Source organism: Gopherus evgoodei, chromosome 12 (genome assembly GCF_007399415.2).
Source record: "Gopherus evgoodei ecotype Sinaloan lineage chromosome 12, rGopEvg1_v1.p, whole genome shotgun sequence".
In the NCBI taxonomy this organism is placed as follows: domain Eukaryota; kingdom Metazoa; phylum Chordata; order Testudines; family Testudinidae; genus Gopherus; species Gopherus evgoodei.
Window position 1 is genome coordinate 39,617,655 of NC_044333.1, and position 19,061 is coordinate 39,636,715.

Below are 19,061 nucleotides of genomic sequence, written 5' to 3' on the forward strand. Positions count from 1 at the left end.
TGCCTGGCTGCGAAGATGGCGTCGCCAGGAGGGCTTTGGCTTCCTCGACCACGGGATGCCGTTTGAGGAAGGACTGCTAGGAACAGATGGCGTTCACCTTTCGAAGAGGGGAAAGGCCTTATTTGCACACAGACTGGCTAACCTAGTAAGGAGGGCTTTAAACTAGGTTCGACGGGGACAGGTGAGCAAAGCCCACAGGTAAGTGGGGAACAAGACCTGGGCGATGGGTTGGAAACAGGAGGGAGCACGGGCTATAATGGCAGAGAGGAAGGAGGGTCAGGGCAAAGCTGGGAGGCAAGATCAAACCAGTATCTTAGATGCCTTTATACAAATGCAAGAAGTATGGGTAATAAGCAGGAAGAACTGGAAGTGCTAATAAATAAATACAACTATGACATTATTGGCATTACTGAAACTTGGTGGGATAATACACACGACTGGAATGTTGGTGTGGATGGGTATAGTTTGCTCAGGAAGGATAGACAGGGGAAAAAGGGAGGAGGTGTTGCCTTATATATTAAAAATGTACACACTTGGACTGAGGTGGAGATGGACATAGGAGACGGAAGGGTGGAGAGTCTCTGGGTTAGGCTAAAAGGGGTAAAAAACACAGGTGATGTCGTGCTGGGAGTCTACTACAGGCCACCTAATCAGGCGGAAGCCCAAGATTTGGTGGTGATGGGGGACTTCAACTATCCAGATATATGTTGGGAAAATAACACCGCGGGGCACAGACTATCCAATAAGTTCCTGGACTGCATTGCAGAGAACTTTTTATTTCAGAAAGTTGAAAAAGCTACTAGGGGGGAAGCTGTTCTAGACTTGATTTTAACCAATAGGGAGGAACTTGTTGAGAATTGGAAAGTAGAAGGAAGCTTGGGTGAAAGTGATCATGAAATCATAGAATTTGCAATTCTAAGGAAAGGTAGAAGGGAGTACAGCAGAATAGAGACAATGGATTTCAGGAAGGCGGATTTTGGTAAGCTCAGAGAGCTGATAGGCAAGGTCCCATGGGAATTAAGACTGAGGGGAAAAACAACTGAGGAAAGTTGGCAGTTTTTCAAAGGGACGCTATTAAGGGCCCAAAAGCAAGTTATTCCGATGGTTAGGAAAGATAGAAAATGTGGCAAAAGACCACCTTGGCTTACCCTTGAGATCTTGCGTGACCTACAAAATAAAAAGGCATCATATAAAAAATGGAAACTAGGTCAGATCACGAAGGATGAATATAGGCAAATAACACAGGAATGCAGAGGCAAGATTAGAAAAGCAAAGGCACAAAATGAACTCAAACTAGCTATGGGAATAAAGGGAAACAAGAAGACTTTTTATCAATACATTAGAAGCAAGAGGAAGACTAAGGACAGGGTAGGCCCACTGCTCAGTGAGGAGGGGGTAACAGTAACGGGAGACTTGGAAATGGCAGAGATGCTTAATGACTTCTTTGTTTCGGTCTTCACTGAGAAGTCTGAAGGAATGTCTAGTATAGTGAATGCTTACAGGAAGAGGGTAGGTTTAGAAGAGAAAATAAGGAAAGAGCAAGTAAAAAATCACTTAGAAAAGTTAGATGCCTGCAAGTCACCAGGGCCTGATGAAATGCATCCTAGAATACTCAAGGAGTTAATGGAAGAGGTATCTGAGCCTCTAGCTATTATCTTTGGGAAATCATGGGAGACGGGGGAGATTCCAGAAGACTGGAAGGGGGCAAATATAGTGCCCATCTATAAAAAGGGAAATAAAAACAACCCAGGAAACTACAGACCAGTTAGTTTAACTTCTGTGCCAGGGAAGATAATGGAGCAGGTAATCAAAGAAATCATCTGCAAACACTTGGAAGGTGGTAAGTGATAGGGAATAGCCAGCATGGATTTGTAAAGAACAAATCGTGTCAAACTAATCTGATAGCGTTCTTTGATAAGATAACGAGCCTTGTGGATAAGGGAGGAGCGGTGGATGTGATATACCTAGACTTTAGTAAGGCATTTGATACAGTTTCGCATGATATTCTTATAGATAAGCTAGGAAAGTACAAGTTAGATGGGGCTACTATAAGGTGGGTGCATAACTGGCTGGATAACCGTACTCAGAGAGTAGTTGTTAATGGCTCCCAATCCTGCTGGAAAGGTATAACAAGTGGGGTTCCGCAGGGGTCTGTTTTGGGACCGGTTCTGTTCAATATCTTCATCAACGATTTAGATGTTGGCATAGAAAGTACGCTTATTAAGTTTGCGGACGATACCAAACTGGGAGGGATTGCAACTGCTCTGGAGGACAGGGTCAAAATTCAAAATGATCTGGACAAATTGGAGAAATGGTCTGAGGTAAACAGGATGAAGTTCAATAAAGATAAATGCAAAGTGCTCCACTTAGGAAGGAACAATCAGTTTCACACATACAGAATGGGAAGAGACTGTCTAGGAAGGAGTATGGCAGAAAGAGATCTAGGGGTCATAGTGGACCACAAGCTTAATATGAGTGAACAGTGTGATACTGTTGCAAAAAAAGCAAACATGATTCTGGGATGCATTAACAGGTGTGTTGTAAACAAGACACGAGAAGTCATTCTTCCGCTTTACTCTGCGCTGGTTAGGCCTCAACTGGAGTATTGTGTCCAGTTCTGGGCACCGCATTTCAAGAAAGATGTGGAGAAATTGGAGAGGGTCCAGAGAAGAGCAACAAGAATGATTAAAGGTCTTGAGAACATGACCTATGAAGGAAGGCTGAAGGAATTGGGTTTGTTTAGTTTGGAAAAGAGAAGACTGAGAGGGGACATGACAGCAGTTTTCAGGTATCTAAAAGGGTGTCATCAGGAGGAGGGAGAAAACTTGTTCACCTTAGCCTCCAATGATAGAACAAGAAGCAATGGGCTTAAACTGCAGCAAGGGAGATTTAGGTTGGACATTAGGAAAAAGTTCCTAACTGTCAGGGTAGTTAAACACTGGAATAGATTGCCTAGGGAAGTTGTGGAATCTCCATCTCTGGAGATATTTAAGAGTAGGTTAGATAAATGTCTATTAGGGATGGTCTAGACAGTATTTGGTCCTGCCATGAGGGCAGGGGACTGGACTCGATGACCTCTCGAGGTCCCTTCCAGTCCTAGAGTCTATGAGTCTATGAGCCTGTCCCCTCTCAGTCTTCTCCACATCTGTGTGTGTTGTTTCAGGTGATGGGGTTATCTGTGTGTGTCTGGTTTGGAAGAAACCCCATCACCTGAAATCTGAAAGCCAGTCTGGACAAGGCCCTGAGGAAGTACCCTGCCCATGGGAGGGGCTGGCAGAAACCCAGGGCGGAAAAGCCTGATGGCTCTAACCCATGGCTGGGGTGGTTCACCAGCTTCCTCCTGCCGCTGGGCACTGGCTGTCCCTGCCCGGGCCTGGCGCCCGTCTTTTTGGAGACCAGCCATCTCAGCTTGTGGAGAACCCGATGCCAGCTGCAGCATCTCACCTGTTCGAGGGGCTCAAGCGACTGCAGTCTCCGGACACGTGCTGCAGGGCTGTCCTTGGGCACAAGGCGGCGGCCCAGGCCCAGGCAGACTGCAGAGACCAGCAGGATCCCCAGGTCGGGAGCCACCAGGCGCACAGAGTTGGGGATGTCGTTTAGGTCCAGCCTGCAAGGGAACAAATGGGGGGAGGGAGAGTTAAACACTCACCCATCGACAGGTCAGCCCCTCAGGCTGTGAGAGATCCATGGGCAGAGGCCAGTGGGAGTGGTTGGGGGGACCCACATGGTTCAGCCACAGACGTGGGAACAGAACATCAGGGAGCAACATGCCCTGCCCTGTGCTCCTGCTGGCCACTCCACAGCTCCCTCTGGCTCTGCCTTAGGCGAGCGAGTCCCTCCGCCAGGCTGGGCTGTAAGCTGGGACGCGGAGACAGCTCTAACCGGAGCCTATGCCAGCTCTGCCTGCGCCCTCTGCCAGCGCTGCAGCAAATGCCAAGAGTCACTGCAGCGGCACGCTGGAGCACACAGGTGCTTCCGAGGAAGGCGTAAGGCCCAATCATGCGGGCCTGCCTTCCGACCCTCCCCCCAGCCATCAGTTCGTGGGCTGCAGTATGACACTCGATGGCCCCAGTGACCACCCAGCCAACGCCCAATCACAGCAGTGGCTCGGCTCCCTATGTGGGGCCTGCCCCAGAGGAGCGTGTCTGGGGCTGCGTCTGAGAAATCCATCACCGCCCAAGCGCCACGACGCAGAGATCTGCCCCTTACCTGGTGACCCCAATGTGACGGGCGAGTGTTTCCCACGTGCTGCCTGTGGGGAAGCAAACAAAGAGGGAGTTAGCCTGGCAAACCCACTGGGAACGGACACAGATGCCAACACATTGCTGAGTCCGGCAGCAGCAGATGGACAGTGTCTGAGCAGGGGAGCAGATGAGACAAGGCACAGGGCCAGCAGAGCCTGATACACAGCAGGTGGCTGTCATAAACAGATAGCTAAGGGTTAATGTCTCTTTCACCTGGAAAGGAGTAACCTGAAACACTTGACCAGAGGACCAATCAGGAAACAAGACTTTTTCAAATCTGGGTGGAGGGAACTTTTGGGGTGTGAGTTCTTTGTTCTTTGTCTTGTGTCTGTGCCCTCTTGGCTCTGAGAGTGATTTTTCTATCTCCTGCCTTCTAATCTTCTGTTTCCAAGTTGTAAGTACAAAGATAGTAAGACAATAGGTTTATATTGTTTTCTTTTGTATTGACGTGTGTAGTTGCTGGAGTGTTTTGAATTGTATTCTTTTTGGATAAGGCTGTTGATTCATTTTTTTCCTTTAAGCAATTGACCCTGTATTTGTCACCTTAATACAGAGAGACCATTTTTATGTCCTTTTCTTTCTTTCTATAAAGCTTTCTTTTTAAGACCTGTTGGAGTTTTTCTTTAGTGGGGACTCTGGGGAATTGAGTCTGCAGCTCACCAGGAAATTGGTGGGAGGAAGAAGTCAGGGGGAAAATCTCTTTGTGTTAGATTTACTAAGCCTGACTTTGCATACCCTCTGGGTGAGGGGGGGGGGGGGCGGGGAGAGAGATTAGCTCTCTCGGTACTTGTGTTTCCAGGACTGGAAGCAGGGAATCTCCTAGGGTCGTCCAGGGAGGGGAGCCTGGGAGGAAGTAACAAGGGAACAAGGGGAGGGAGTTATTTCCCTTTGTTGTAGGACTCAAGGCATCTGAGTCTGGGGGTCCCCCAGGGAAGGTTTTGGGGAGACCACAGTGAGCTAGGCACTGTGTAATTCCTGGCTGGTGGCAGCTTTACCAGGTCCAAGCTGGTAACTAAGCTTGGAGGTTTTCATGCCAACACCCATATTTTGGACGCTAAGGTCCAGATCTGGGAAAAATGTTATGACATGGTGGCAGATGTGGGATAGATAGAAGCCAGTAGGAATATTATATTTTCCTTTTCTCTGCTAGGGGCTTTTAAGCAGAGAGGGTTTGGTTTTAAAAGGAACCAGAGAGAAATTTTTTTTTCTGTTCTCTCCTGGCAGTAGCTTGCATATTAAGCAAGGAACCATTAAGGAACTATTAAGGGTCTTTTGTGAGACAATAGCACTCCGATTGACAGTCAAGTACCCAGCACAATACACATGCAAATAAAGTGGTTTTTCTGGTTTACTTTACATTTAAAAGATTAGCTAGAGGAAGAAAGGAAAAAAGTCACTGTTACTAGGCAGACCCCAGGAGACAACAGAGCCAGCAGTTCAGACACTAAGCACCGGAGGGCACCCCAACACAAGAAAACAGGAACCATGACTTCTAAGGCAAAAATGGAGGCCGAAGAACAAATCAAAGAAGCAGACCACAGGTGACAACTGGAAAAAAGAGAAAAAGAGGTGGAGCTGAAAGAAAAGGAAGAAAACATCAAACTGGCAGCCTACAAAAAATGAATCAACAGCCTTATCCAAAAAGAATACAATTCAAAACACTCCAGCAACTATACACATGTCAATACAAAAGAAAACAATATAAACCTATTGTCTTACTATCTTTGTACTTACAACTTGGAAACAGAAGATTAGAAGGCGGGAGATAGAAAAATCACTCTCAGAGCCGAGAGGGCACAGACACAAGACAAAGAACAAAGAACTCACACCCCAAAACTTCCCTCCACCCAGATTTGAAAAAGTCTTGTTTCCTGATTGGTCCTCTGGTCAGGTGTTTCAGGTTACTCCTTTCCAGGTGAAAGAGACATTAACCCTTAGCTATCTGTTTATGACAGTGGCCCCTACTTGACCCTCGCTAGCCAAATGGCTCAGAACTAGAATATTTCACCTCACATAACCGTGTGATTAGTGCAGGCCTGGATCACCAGACCCAAGTGTGCAAAACAGCATGCACGAATCTGTGCAAAGTTACTGCAAGGGCGCGTGGGAGAGACCAGTCGGATGGCTATTTCTGCCCCCTGGTGTTTGCACACCAAATTACAGTCAGAGCCAATGCTATACACTCCGCTTTGCCCACAGAAACGCCAGGCTCAGCCCTTGAGATCTCACATTTATACAGCAACTTCCAAAGAGCTGAGAGCTCTATACAGACTGGCCATGGGATCACTTTGCCCACCGCTGAAATGCAACCACCTCTGAGGTGGAACGGAGCAGCCGTCTAACAGCTTCACAGTATCTGTTCAGGAGAGGATAAGAAGAATCTTCAATCTAGCTGAAACTGCAGGGGAATTTAGGAAGCAAAGTGCAATTAGCAAGGATGGAATTGGAGCCGGACATCGGGGTTCCCAGCCCTGCTCTGGGGGGGCTGCCGTAACCCCAAGTGGGTCAGGACTCTAGGCAGGGCTGGTACAACCATTTAGGCAACCGGTGCTGGCATTTGGGGGGTGCCATTTTCTTCGCCAGCGACCGCGGCGGCCGGATCTTCTTCAATCAGCTTAGACGCCGCAAGCCTGGGAGGTGGGAGAAGTGAAGCAGCGACGGCGTGCTCGAGGTGCTCGTGCTCTTGCGCGGAGCAGGAGTGAGCTGGGGCAAGAGTGGAGGTGCCTCAGGATGGAGGGTGGGGAGCTGCTGCAAGGGGGATGCCTCGGGGGGGTGAACTGCCGCGGGGGGGCCTCAGGGCAGAGGGGGAGGGTGCAAGGTAAAAGTTTTTCCTAGGGCGCAACACATCCTTGCACCGGCCCTGACTCTAGGGTTGCCCTCTCATTCTTAGCCCTGCAGCTGGAGTGGATCCCCCATAGGGCACATGGGGTCCCAGCCACACTTGACCCATCAAGGATTAACAGGGACCTTTGAATTCTGCCTCACGCATGCAGGGAGCCTGAATCCCTATTGCCGAGCAGTGCACTGCTGAGTGCATCCTTCCTTCCAGGACGCCCTGGCTGGGAGCAGAGCCCGACCAGCTGGGACCCCTGACTATGGGGCCACGATATGTCTGACGACACTGGGGGGGCACAGATGGATCCCCTTGAATAGCAAAGAGCCCCCCACAATCCTGGCCCCAGCCTGCTGCTGGCTCCAGCAACGTACACAGCACATGATGATGTGGTACTGCCCGGGGGGACGCCGCCAGCAGAGCCCTTCTCCCTGATCAGGCCTGGAAGCATGAGAAGGGCCAGGTGCCAAGAACTGGAGCAAGCTGCCGAGAGCTCGGACGCCACCCGCTCTACAGCGGCTTAGCGAGCTCGTGTAACGGGTCAGCGGGTGTGGGGAGCTGCTCCATGGCAGGGGCCATGGGGGGGGATCCCCCCGCCTCCACAGCGTCTCCTTCCCACAGCCCAGCGCGTACGTGCCATCTGTCCCAGCGTTCCTCTGACTGTCTGGCCATCTAACGGGCCAGACTTCCACGGCAGCAGGAACAGTGACATCTCCAGTGCGTCGCAGCGATCTTCTCCCTGGCCCAGCAGGACCTCTAAGAGTGCCCCCAAGGGGCTGGCACACCGGGGGCTTTCACCTTCTAAAAACACCGGCCAGCTCAAGAGCCAGGGACGAGGCGGACGTGAAAGCCTTAGTTCTGACGTCACATTCCCAAGGCTTGACCGGTGTCTCCCGCTTGCTGTATCTTTCACGAAAGGTCAGATGGCTGTTTGACGGGGCATCCGCCCCAGGGCGGAGCAGGCTGAGGTCTCTGTACACCAACCCCTCCCCTTGTTTGACACGGTTTGATGGAGGACACCGTGGGTTATGTTAACCTTTGGCCCATACTATCCATCTAAACGAATACAACAGGATGAGCCTGGAGCACAGGAGCCATCTGCTGGCTGGGCCAGACCAAAATGGGGCACCAGACAGTCCCAGCTCAGCTGACCCAAGCCCCTCACCCCAACTCGGGGCTGGAACAGAACAGGCCAGGGGGCAGGTACGTCTCCTTCACCTTGCAGTTCAGGGAGCCAAGCAATCGGATTGGCCAGGCACTGTCCGGTGACGCTCAGCGGACACCTATATTCCGGGTGGATTGCAAAGGAGACACACAGAGACGAGGCCCAGGAGAAGGTGGTTACTGGGGACAGATGTGGCTGCACACCCCCCTCTCCCATTGCTCCCTCTACCCCCTGCTGCTTTGGGGAGGAAGATCTGTAGGGTCTGTGGAAGGAGGGCCCAGAGGGGGGCACTGGCTGCAGGGAGCACCACGCTGGGAAAGGAGGAAGTTTGGGAGCAGGGGGACATTTCTTCCACTGGCTTGCCGTGGAGTGGTTCACTGGTGTGTACTGTATGCCGGCCAGGCTGTTCCAGGGGGAGGGGGAGAGCAAGTGGCGGAGAAAGCAGCGGAAGCCAAGCCTGGCTTTCCATAAGGGAAACAATTTCCTACTGCCTCCAATTCCGCTCAGAGGAGAAGAGGAAAGGCACTTGCCAGACCCCCCTGCCCCCAAAGACCAAACAGACTTCGTGTCCACAGGCCAAGAGAGAATCCAGTGCGGAAGACCTGCAGGGGCTGGAGGGCAGAGGCATACGCCTGCCCTGCTCCCCTCGGCCAGCCTGCGCCCAGTCGGGGATGCTGTTCACCAAGTGCATGCAAGTAACCTCTGAAAGCAAAGTGCCAGCACTTCAGGAAAGCTCGTGCTGGGCAGCAGGATGGAGCCCGGGGGCATTTTGCAAGGCAGGTAGAGAAGAGCAGGGGGCTTGGGATAAAAATGGGGCAAAATGGAATCAATCCACGAGCTACCACTGAGATGCAACAAATATTTACATGTGGCCCCAGAATGGGGAGGTGGGGGTGGGAGATGGGTCTTGACAATCATAGAGGGAATCCCCTGCCGATTCCTGATCCAGACTGGGGAAGAGTCACCCTGCCCACCAAATGCACCCTTGGTCATGCTGAGCAGATGCCCGTGCAGTGCAGCTGGGATCATGAAAGCTCAGATATCAACACCTGCCAGGGATATTTCACAAGTAACTACAGTGATGCGCACAAGGTGGGGCAGGTAATATCTTGTTTTGGCTCAACCTCTGTTGGTGAAACAGATATGCATTCGAGCTCTTCTTCACGTCTGGAAAAGGTGCTGAGCGCGTCCCAGCCAAACCCCAGATGGAACAGATTGGTTCCCAGATCAGTCTAGCAGTGATGGGAGAAATGGGCCCAGTAATGGGGCTGAGACTGAACACGACTGACTGGGGACAGGGGAGGAGCTTACTGCTCTGTGCTGAAGAAGCCCCAGCAGAGCCACATGGGGGGCTCAGTACTCACAGTTCTGTCCCAGCAGCTGACTCAGATCCGGCACAGTGTACAGGCATATCTGGAAGACCAAATGGGCAGTGAGGAAGAGGATGCTGGTTCCCAGGAGAGCTTGGAGGAGACGGCCTGTGTGCCCTAGAAGACAAAAATAACCCCCCTCTTTATTAAATCATCCTCCTTGCTCCCCTCCCCGCCAATGCTTTTTACGCTGCGGTCAGCATCTTTGTTTTACAGAGAGGGCGAGAGAGAAGCTGGGTGACTTGCCCAAGGCTCTGCACCAAGACAGTGGCAGAGTTGGGATGAGAACGCCAGTCCCCCCTGCTCCAACCACTACACCCCACAATGTGGGTGATGTTTCCAGTGCCAGAGAATGACTGCATCTCCCACAAACACTCCACCAGCTGCATACAGGGCACCTGACCCACTGCTGTGCAAATGCAGGCCTGCCCCTGGCTCAGCGCTGGAGGGTCTCAGCGCACGCCACACTCTAACCGTGTTTGCACTGCGCCGGAGGTGGCTAAGTTATTCCCGCCTTCCAGCAGCGTGCTCGGATGCCAGCATCCGCACCAGCCACAGCTGTGGCTGGTGCACTGCTCCCCAGCACACGTTCCCTTCTCAGCATCACAGATTGAGAGCAAAGCACACCAAGCTTCTGTACCACGAGCGCCTAGTCTGGGGTCTCTCAACCCCCACCCACCTGGCACTCCTCAAACTGACCACCAGGGGCCACAGTCAGAGCACACAGCCCATCCTGTCCTCTGCAAGCTGGGTCCCTGTGTCTGTCCTCACACCCAAGGGATTGGGAGAAGCAGCCTCTGAACATTTCTGGCTGAGCCTCCAAACCTCCCAAGGTTGGTTGACCCAGGAATGTGGTACCCTGCATGCTACGGGGAGGGCTTATGACTTCCCATAGGGATCAGCCTAGGGTAAATTCCAAGGAAACAAACAGGTGGAAGAGCATCCACCCCAGCCCTGCAAAGGTGCTAGCTGCCTCGAGTTATCGACAACGGATTCCTCCAAGGCAACTCTAGAAAAGTCACACTCTTAACCCAGAATCAGGCCCCCGAGCGCCCATTTAAACACAGACCCACTGAAGGAGAAGATGGGGAAAAAAACGTCCCTTCTGGGAGTGATTCCCACGGGAGCACAGATTCAGCTAACCCTTCTCCTCACTAGCAGGATGGGGAACGCAACTGGCGCAGTCTGCCAGGCCATGGGAAGATGTGTGTGGGGCTGTCACAGAGCCAGCCAGCCCCTCTGCCTTGGCGCAGGGTAGTCCAGACCATGTCAAGAGCAGCACCAGCGCCCAGGCCTCCCCCAAGAGTGTGGGTTAGATGCTGGCACCTGAAGGCCTTTGGTGGGCCGAGATCATGCCCTCACGTGCCTGTTAACCCCAGCGCAGTCCGCCTGGTGCACACTGATATTGCACCCCCAGGCAGTATCTTTGGGGCCACTGAATCAAATCTCTGAATGGCTCTTGCCAGGCTGTGCTCTGCCCCAGGGAGGGGGACCACAGCTCCTCCAGGGACTCAGAACAACGAGGGGTGATTAAAGTGAGTCCCTGGCACTAGCCAGCTCTGGAGAGGCACCCCCGAGCGAGCAGGGCCGGCGCAACCATTTAGGCGACCTAGGCGGTTGCCTAGGGTGCTAGGATTTGGGGGGCGCCATTTTCTTCGGCAGCGACCGTGGCGGCCGGATCTTCGGCTGCCCCAGTCGCCGCCGGCATTTAGGCAGAGGGAGCTGGGGCAGGGGAGCGCGGGGAGGGCCGCCTGCAGGAAGTAAGTGGGGAGGGGAGCGGCATGTAGGGGAACTCCCTGCCCCACCTCCTCCCCGAGCACGCCGTGGCTGCCTCACTTCTCCCACCTCCCAGGCTTGCGGGGCCTAAGCTGATTGGGGGGTGGGGGGCTGCCACAAGGGGGGCGCCTCAGGGCGGAGGGAGGGAGCTGCTGCGGGGGGGGGGTGCCTCAGGACAGGGGCCCAAGGTGGAAGTTTCGCCTAGGGCGTGAAACACCTTGCACCGGCCCTGCCAGCGAGGTTTGATAGGCTGGGTCAGGCTGGGTTTTCCAGGGACTTGGACACAAAGAAAGGGCTTTTGGTGTAAAAGGATGAGCGTGGACTGACTCAGGCCCTTCCTTCTGGGCTGGCGAACAGACCAGGCCTTCTGTCCATGGAGGCCCCAACCCAGGGGAAAGGGCTGGAAGGACCTGGGCCTGCTAGGGTCCGGAAGGCTCACGGGTGACCTCTAGCCTGCGCACGGGAAGCTTTATGGTTATACGCTTAGAAAGAGCTGGGGGGTAACTGCTGGCACTAGAGAAAGCAGAGCGCAGAGGCTGGCTGCTAGGCAGATGGGCTTGCTGGGGGTAGCACAGGGCATGGCAGGAGCCGGGCAGCCTAACCCCTGGTCAGCAGGGAGCGGGACACACCCGGCCCATAGACAAGGGCCGACCAGAGGCCTGAGACCTAACTGAGCAATCCTGGAGCTGTAAGGGTCTCAACACTAACCCCCAGCACTGCAAGTGGCTGAATCCACACAAGAGGGGAATGGGATCACCTGCTGTGGGAAACCAAGAGGGGAATGAACCCCAGATCTCAGGAGGTGTCATGCAGATCCCCGCTTCCTCCCCTGGCTCCTACATTAACTGATGGGACACCATGTGACAGGCTGAGTCTCTCTCTCTCTCACGCACACACAGGCAGCTCACAGTTCCCACACCCACTTCATCGGCCCAGGAAGGACTTTATTACTGTGTATGCTCTTTCACAGCCTTTGTCCACCAGCAAAGCTCCGCCTAGGGAAGGATCGGTCCGGTTTGCACACACAGCCAGCCCTGTCCAGCTGCAATGCTGGAGGAGTCAGACACATTTTCACAAACCGAACAGCTCAGAGAAACAGCTCCTGCCCCACACACCGCTTGAGAGCACCAGCCCTCGGGCAGGCTGGGATGGTGGTACCCCACACCCCCCCCTGTGCAGGGCATGGCAGCCCCAGCCAGCCATGGCAATGGAGGCTGTGCAAAGTGATCAGCTTACGTTTGAGATGAAACTGGACCTGCCTTTGGTTCTGCTCCAGCTTAGAGACGGGCCCGGGCCCAAGCCAAACCCCGAGGCCCCGTGAGCTTTGGGCATTCAACAGCCAGAGCGAGATTGTGTAATTCTCAAGTCAGATCCTTAGCCAGTGGCTCACAGCCACACCACTTCATACAGAGCACCAGCCGTGAGGGCTCGATCCTGCATGAGGCTGAGCGCTCCAGCCCAGTGCAGCAAAGCTTAGACACGGGCTTGATGTCAGCGTGGTGTTGTGCCCTCCTGGACTGGGGCAGGGGGGGCTGCACATAGCAGGACCCAGCCTGCAGAGAGGATGGCTTGAGGGAGAACCCCTCCCGCCTCCCACAGGAACCTCAGCTCCCCTGGAGGAATTCAGTCAGACGCTCGCTCGTGCTAGGGAACAGCCTTTCAGAGGGTCTTTCCTGGGGGGGAGAGGGGGGTCTGTCTCATCTTCTCCCAACCATGCTGCAACTGAGCCTTCACTTGAAGAGGGGACCTGCAAACACTTCAGACCCGCAGCATGAGCCAGTGCCCGACCAGCCCAGATAGAACGGGGCGCAGGGGGGATATTCCCCCATTCCTGCCAGCCACCACCTTCCCTTCTGCATGCCAGCTGTGGAGCACATCCCAGCTCCAGTCAAGCACAGAGCCAGCACTCCAGGGGTGGGAGAGGGAGCTGAGAAAGGCCAGCTCTCAGTGTGTGTGTGTCCGATTCCAAAACGCATGTGTGATTGGATTCTATATCTGTGCACGGTGACCACAGAGATGTGCACACACCAGGCCAGTGGAGGTGCGTGTGGAGGGAGATTTCCCAATTTGCACACACCATTGTGGTCCCACACCAATAAATGAGACACCCAATCACTAAAATAAAGCAAAAATCCAGCAGTCCGTGCCCAGGCTGGAGGCTGTGTGAGGGGCAGGGGGAGAGGCTGGAGATTAGGTGCGGGGCTGAGTCCCCAGTACTGGGCTTTTCCTCTCTGCTCTCAGCACAAAGGGACGTTTGGAAGTGAATGAGGAACATTGCCCCGCTCACGCTGTCCCGTCTGGGGCAGCCCCATTGATTCCATCAAGAGCAGGAAGGTTTAGGTACAAATCCCCTCTCTCCCTCCCTGTGCTTTGACACAAGGATCTCAATGGACATTCATGAGTTCAACTTCTCGGGCATGCTGGGAAGGCCTGTTACCCCCCGGTACAGATGGGGAAACTGAGGCACAGGGTCAGCCATGGGGTGTGGGTTAGAGCCAGGACACAAAGGAGACGACAATGCCCCCCAGCTGCAGGCGTCCTATCCGGGACAGCCGCTGGCGAAGGGGACGGGCAGTGGGATATGGAGTCTTACACCTCTGCAGAGCCAGTGCCAATCCTGCCGGGTGTGGCAGTCACCACCCAGTGCCTGGGGTCCCATGGGAAACAAGCTGGTGGGTCCCTCTGGGGGGGAGGCGCGAATCCCTGGGGTGAAACCACTCCAACTGCCCCCCTGGTTGGCAATCTCAGGGACCTCCTCTCTTGCTTAAAGGAAACCCCTGGGCCCAGCCGGCCCTGAGAAAGGGGAGCTGTCCAAGGATCCTGCCTAGGGCCTGCAGAAATGAAACCCAGCTGGGCTCCCCCAGCCTGCCAGGGACGGCTCCTCTCCCCATCCCCGTTCACCACAGGCTGCAGCCCTGGCTCAAGCCAGCCTGGAATTTTCCAATCGCAAGCTACAAGGTGAGCCAATAACTTCACCCTCACCCTCCCCCGATAATAATCCTAGTCAAATCTTCCACCAGATGCTGCTAAGCCCCCTGCACTCACCCACGCCTCATCAATCCAAGGGTGCCAAATGGAGGGGGTGGGGGAGGGGGGGATCACATTTTCCTCTCCCAGCTGGAAAGAGATCCTGGGAGGGGAGGGAGAACTGGCCCATCCAAAGTCTCACTCTGACGATGATCCTTTACTGTAAGTCTGTTCTGCGGCTCGCTGGAGAGAGCTGGGTTCAGATGGCACAAAAGCCCATGAAATATTCAAGGGCAGAAGCTTTTAGTGGTGACACACGAGGGAGGTCAGTTCGGATTACGGATCTTTTAATTGTTGCAGGGGGTGGGCCGGCCTGGGGCCTGATCCAGAAGGGCTCCGGCAGCAGGGTGGCCCCGGTGCCAACTGCACAAGCACTCAGAGGAGGGGCGCCCCGCTCGCCACAAAGCCCTGCCCGCTGCATCGCCCCAAAGCCATGTGCCAACCTCTCCCCCCTGTGGGAGGCACTGCCTGCCCACCTGTGGTGGGCTCCCTGCACCGGAGACCCCCAGCAGCTCCCACCAGCCCAGCCATGGCCGGCCCCCAGGAGATGCTGAACAGCTGATCTATGTGGCTCCTGCAGAAGTGCTGGGCAGCCCCCCACTCCCTGCACGCCCCTCTGCTCCAGCAGCGAGCATGGCGAGGCGGGGGGGCTGGCTCACAGCATCCCCCTCCCTGCAGGATGGACGCAGCCCGGCTCTGAGGTTTCTGGTTAATAAGCCTGGTGTTTGGAACCGGCCATTTCATAGCAAGAGGCCTATTCATAGCAAGGCCGGGCTATAATTAACAGCGGCACTACCGCCCGGGAACCACTAGGAGAGTAGAGTCCCCAAGCTGCCCAGCCTGGGGGAAACCACAGAGGAAGGAGAGAAGGTGCCCACTTTAGAACAGTTCACGCCCCCCTTGCCCTAAAAATAACCCCCACGGACCAAGAAACCCAGGAGTCTCAGCCTATGAGCTACCCACCCTGCTCAGCCAGCAGCTGGGGTCCCACCCCTATGTGGCCATGGCACTCCAGCCCCCTCCCTAAGGGGCACCACACTCCTGTCGCTCCATTCCCCAGGGCTCATGGAGTCTGGGTCTCAACTGCCCTTCCTCCCCTCTGCATGTCAAACATCTGAGTCCAGTCTTCTTCAGCACCCCTCCCGGCAGAGCAGACAAAGCTCCCACATCCACCGGCCAAGAGGCTAACTGGTCTTTGGCAGATCCTGGTGCCAATGCTGCACCATGGCACATCTCACCAGGCACAGGACAAGGGGGCTGTTCACACAGGCAGACCTGGAGAGCCGTTCAGCTGGGGTCGCGGCTCCGAGCAGGACCCCGGGAGGGGAGCAGGACAGTGAGGGCAGGCCAGGGCTGACACTAGAGAAAGAAGGATCCATAATTCCCTGGTGGTGCAGGCCACTGCGGGCAGGAGTGCAGACAGGGTTCAGGCCTCTTCTCTAATCCTGCTCCTGGCAGGTGGAGAACAAGGCGCCAGGTGCAGATGTGTCAGTGCTGGGGCAGGTTAAGCCCTGAGTGCTGCATGAGCGAGTTGCCCCTCTCCATCAATTTGCCAGCTCGAAGAGCCAGGACTCCTCCCGGACACATTGACGCCCCCCGTTCTCCAGGGCAGCAGCCAGGGATCCCGGAGATTAGAGATGGTACAAAGAACCGTGGTGGGTCACCTCGGCTGTCCCTGGGGCTAAGGCTTCCTGGCAGGCAGCCTGCAGTGATTTAACCCTCTCTTTATAAGCGACTCTTCTCTTGGGCACTACTCCACAGTCCTGTCCAGGAGAGCCAGGCTCTCTGTTCCTTTGATGCCATATCATCCCATTGCTCCCAGCTAGATTCCAATTCCTCTCCCCTGGGATCCTCGCCGGACCCTCCAAAGGACACATATGGATGGACTTTTTACGCTGGACTCCCCAGTCGAGCCTCCATCTTTCAGCATTCTTGTGGCTTTTCTCTGAGCTGGCTTCAGTTTATTGACATTTCTCTGGCACGGTGGGTGCCGGAGCTGGACGCCACATGCCAGGTGCGCTCTCAGCAGCCATATGGAGAGGGATTATTGCCTGGCGGCTCAGATACCCCATCTACGCAGTGCTAAAACGGCAGCGGGTTCTCACGATTCCCTGGCTCTGCAAACCCCGAGCCAGCTGGCTGCCCGCCATCGCCCCCGAAAGCTGATCTAGCCACGGCTGCTGTGCAGCTATCTCCCCTGAAACTCCAATCAGGAGCTGTTCGAGCTAGCCAGCAGCGACACACAGAGCCAGCATGGGGAGCAGAGCCCCTAGGCCGTGAGTGCTCATGGCACCTTAAAGGAGGGATCCTGGCTGAATCATCACATGCCGTCTGCTGCCTTCTCCAGCTTGGGCCGTGTTTAAAGCCACAACCTGGCCTCCACGCAGGAGTCGGCCCACGGAGGCTCATGGCAGGCACTACAGCGAGAGGGGAAACAGGAAGGATTTTGCATCCAAACCTTGGGGTCCCAGTCTTTTTTTTTTTTTTTTTTGGGGGGGGGGGGGGAGTTGGACGATGCTGGTGCACAGGCAATAGCCCGGCACTCACACGCAGACCCACTTCAGGGCGCTGAGGAAGGGGCAGAACAGCCAGCACAATCGTCTCCAACGGAACTTGGGATCTTTGACTTCCAGTGGAAAACAAGTTGTCCTTAAATGGGTCTCCCCTCTGGCATCACAACAGCCTTCCCGCTCTGCATGGCAGCAGGCTCAAGGCCTAGTGTGGGACTGGACCCCACAACCTTGTGACTCAGAGGTGAGACTGCAGCCTACTGAGCCACAGTGGCAGCTACCCTCAAGTATGGCAAGGATCAGCAATCAAAGCAACCACTCCTCCAGAAAGGGGGTGGGGACATCACACAGCAGGGCCTGGGCACCGAACTAGAGCACAGAATTATCTCGGAGCTCCACGGACTCAGCCACGCTTTCTCCACTTCCTTTCCCTGTCACTGCTGATTTACACGCGTCTGTGCCCCAGGTTTCCTTTAGAACCAGCCCCTGGGCCAGTGAGGACCCAGTTCCCTTGCATGCCAAGTGCAAGCATCCACCCTGAGAGCAGCACATAAAGTAATGAATGGGAGGGGGAGCGGCACCTTCTTGTCCTTGTGTTATGGGATGGGGAGAGCAGGGGACCCCAAGACATTAAAAGATGGAAAATTCAAAACCAACAGAGATAAATACTTCTCCACCCCATGCAAAGTTAGACTGTGGAACTCACTGCCACAGGAAGTCACTGAGGCCAAGAGTTTAGCATGATTCAAAAAGGTATAGACATTCCTATGGAGAACTAGAATATCCATTATACAAAGGATGAAAATTCTGGCAGGGATATTAAGCCTCCTGCTTCCGGGCTTAAGCCAATTGCTAACTATTAGAGACCAGACAGACATAATGTGGGGGCAGATTATCCCACACCTGCCTATGGCCGAGTTCCTCTACCTCCCTCTGCAGCCTCTGGGGCGTGCAGCTGTCAGAGAGAGGACTTTGGACCAGATAGACCTGGGGTTTGATCCAGTCAGGCCCCAAAAGGCAAGCTAGCAACATGGGCTGTGTCCAGGAGACAGGGAGATTATCTCCTACCCATGTCTGAGTTGCCTTATGGCCTTCAGCCCACTCCCAGGTAGAGAGGCAGAATGAATACAGATGAATAAGGTCATAATGAATAGCGTATGTGTGTGCTACTGTCCTCTACTGCATGGAATCAGAACTGCTCAGCTGTGTGCCATAGTCTCAATACTGCTAGCAGCTAAGGGAGATTCTCCTTCAGCTCAAGAGGCAAAGTCCTGAGCTTTGGATGCAGGAGTTCCTGTGTCCTCTGCCTGCTGTTGCCAGGAATTTCTCAGTGGGTCTGGAGTGCAGCCCGGTGACAAGTGAGCAGTCCCAGGTGGGCTGACTTGCTATAATACATGGCACTGAGGATGTTTTTCATGAGTGCCTCTCAGAGTATTAGAGAGAGGGGGAGTTTCCTTTTTGCCCATTCTACAGCTGGGAAGGCTGAGGCACAGCGCTGGGACGAGGTGTGCCCCTAGCTGCAGAACCAGGACTGCTAATATTCAGTCTCATGCTCTAACTGCTGACCAATGCTGCCTCCCCCAACTCCAGCCTGGCTTTCCAGGGGTGGAGAATACCACAGCAGCTGAGTGACGGGACTGTTCCTCAGGGTGGGGCCTGCGCTCTGGCTGCTCTAGGCAGGAAGGATTTCACGGCTTGTATCTGGAATAGGAACTCACTCGGCCAGGAGCCCTGCCCCAGAGTGCGCGAGCTCCTGGAGCAATGCCCCTTGGAAGCACAGCAGTCTCCCCGTGACTGCAGCTGGCATCTCTGTCCCCCAGCCTCAGTCACCATCAGCCAGGACAGAGCGAGGCGAGTGGGAGTGGGAAGAGGGCAAGCCTTCAGGGATGGCACGGCAAAGGGAAACCTGCCACGCCCGGAGCCTGCGGCAGAGCCGCGGCAGCCCCCGGCCCTTACCTTTGATGGTGTGTTCAGTGGGACCCAGAAACCACGGCAGTAGCAGCAGGTAGAGCAGGTACACGAGCGAGAGGGCATTGAACCGGAAGACACAAGCTGGGGAGAGGCAAAGGGAGGTGGGTTAGAGATCTGATGCCCCATGGCCCTAGCTGCTGCCCATTCACTGTGGGGAATCATCCC

The 19,061-nt window shown here is 54.6% G+C and overlaps 1 protein-coding gene across 5 annotated transcripts in view; it reads right to left on the reverse strand.

The window, feature by feature from the left end:
• PIEZO1 (piezo type mechanosensitive ion channel component 1) overlaps nt 1-19,061 on the reverse strand; it is a 106,620-nt gene that overhangs the window by 48,823 nt on the left and 38,736 nt on the right. For all 5 annotated transcript variants that reach the window (XM_030581616.1, XM_030581619.1, XM_030581617.1 and 2 more), the window contains exons 2-5: nt 18,882-18,977; nt 9,607-9,729; nt 4,210-4,252; nt 3,445-3,607 (exon numbers count right to left, since the gene is read on the reverse strand). In XM_030581616.1, coding sequence (XP_030437476.1) covers nt 3,445-3,607; nt 4,210-4,252; nt 9,607-9,729; nt 18,882-18,977 — 425 coding nt within the window. The remainder of the gene's footprint in view (nt 1-3,444; nt 3,608-4,209; nt 4,253-9,606; nt 9,730-18,881; nt 18,978-19,061) is intronic.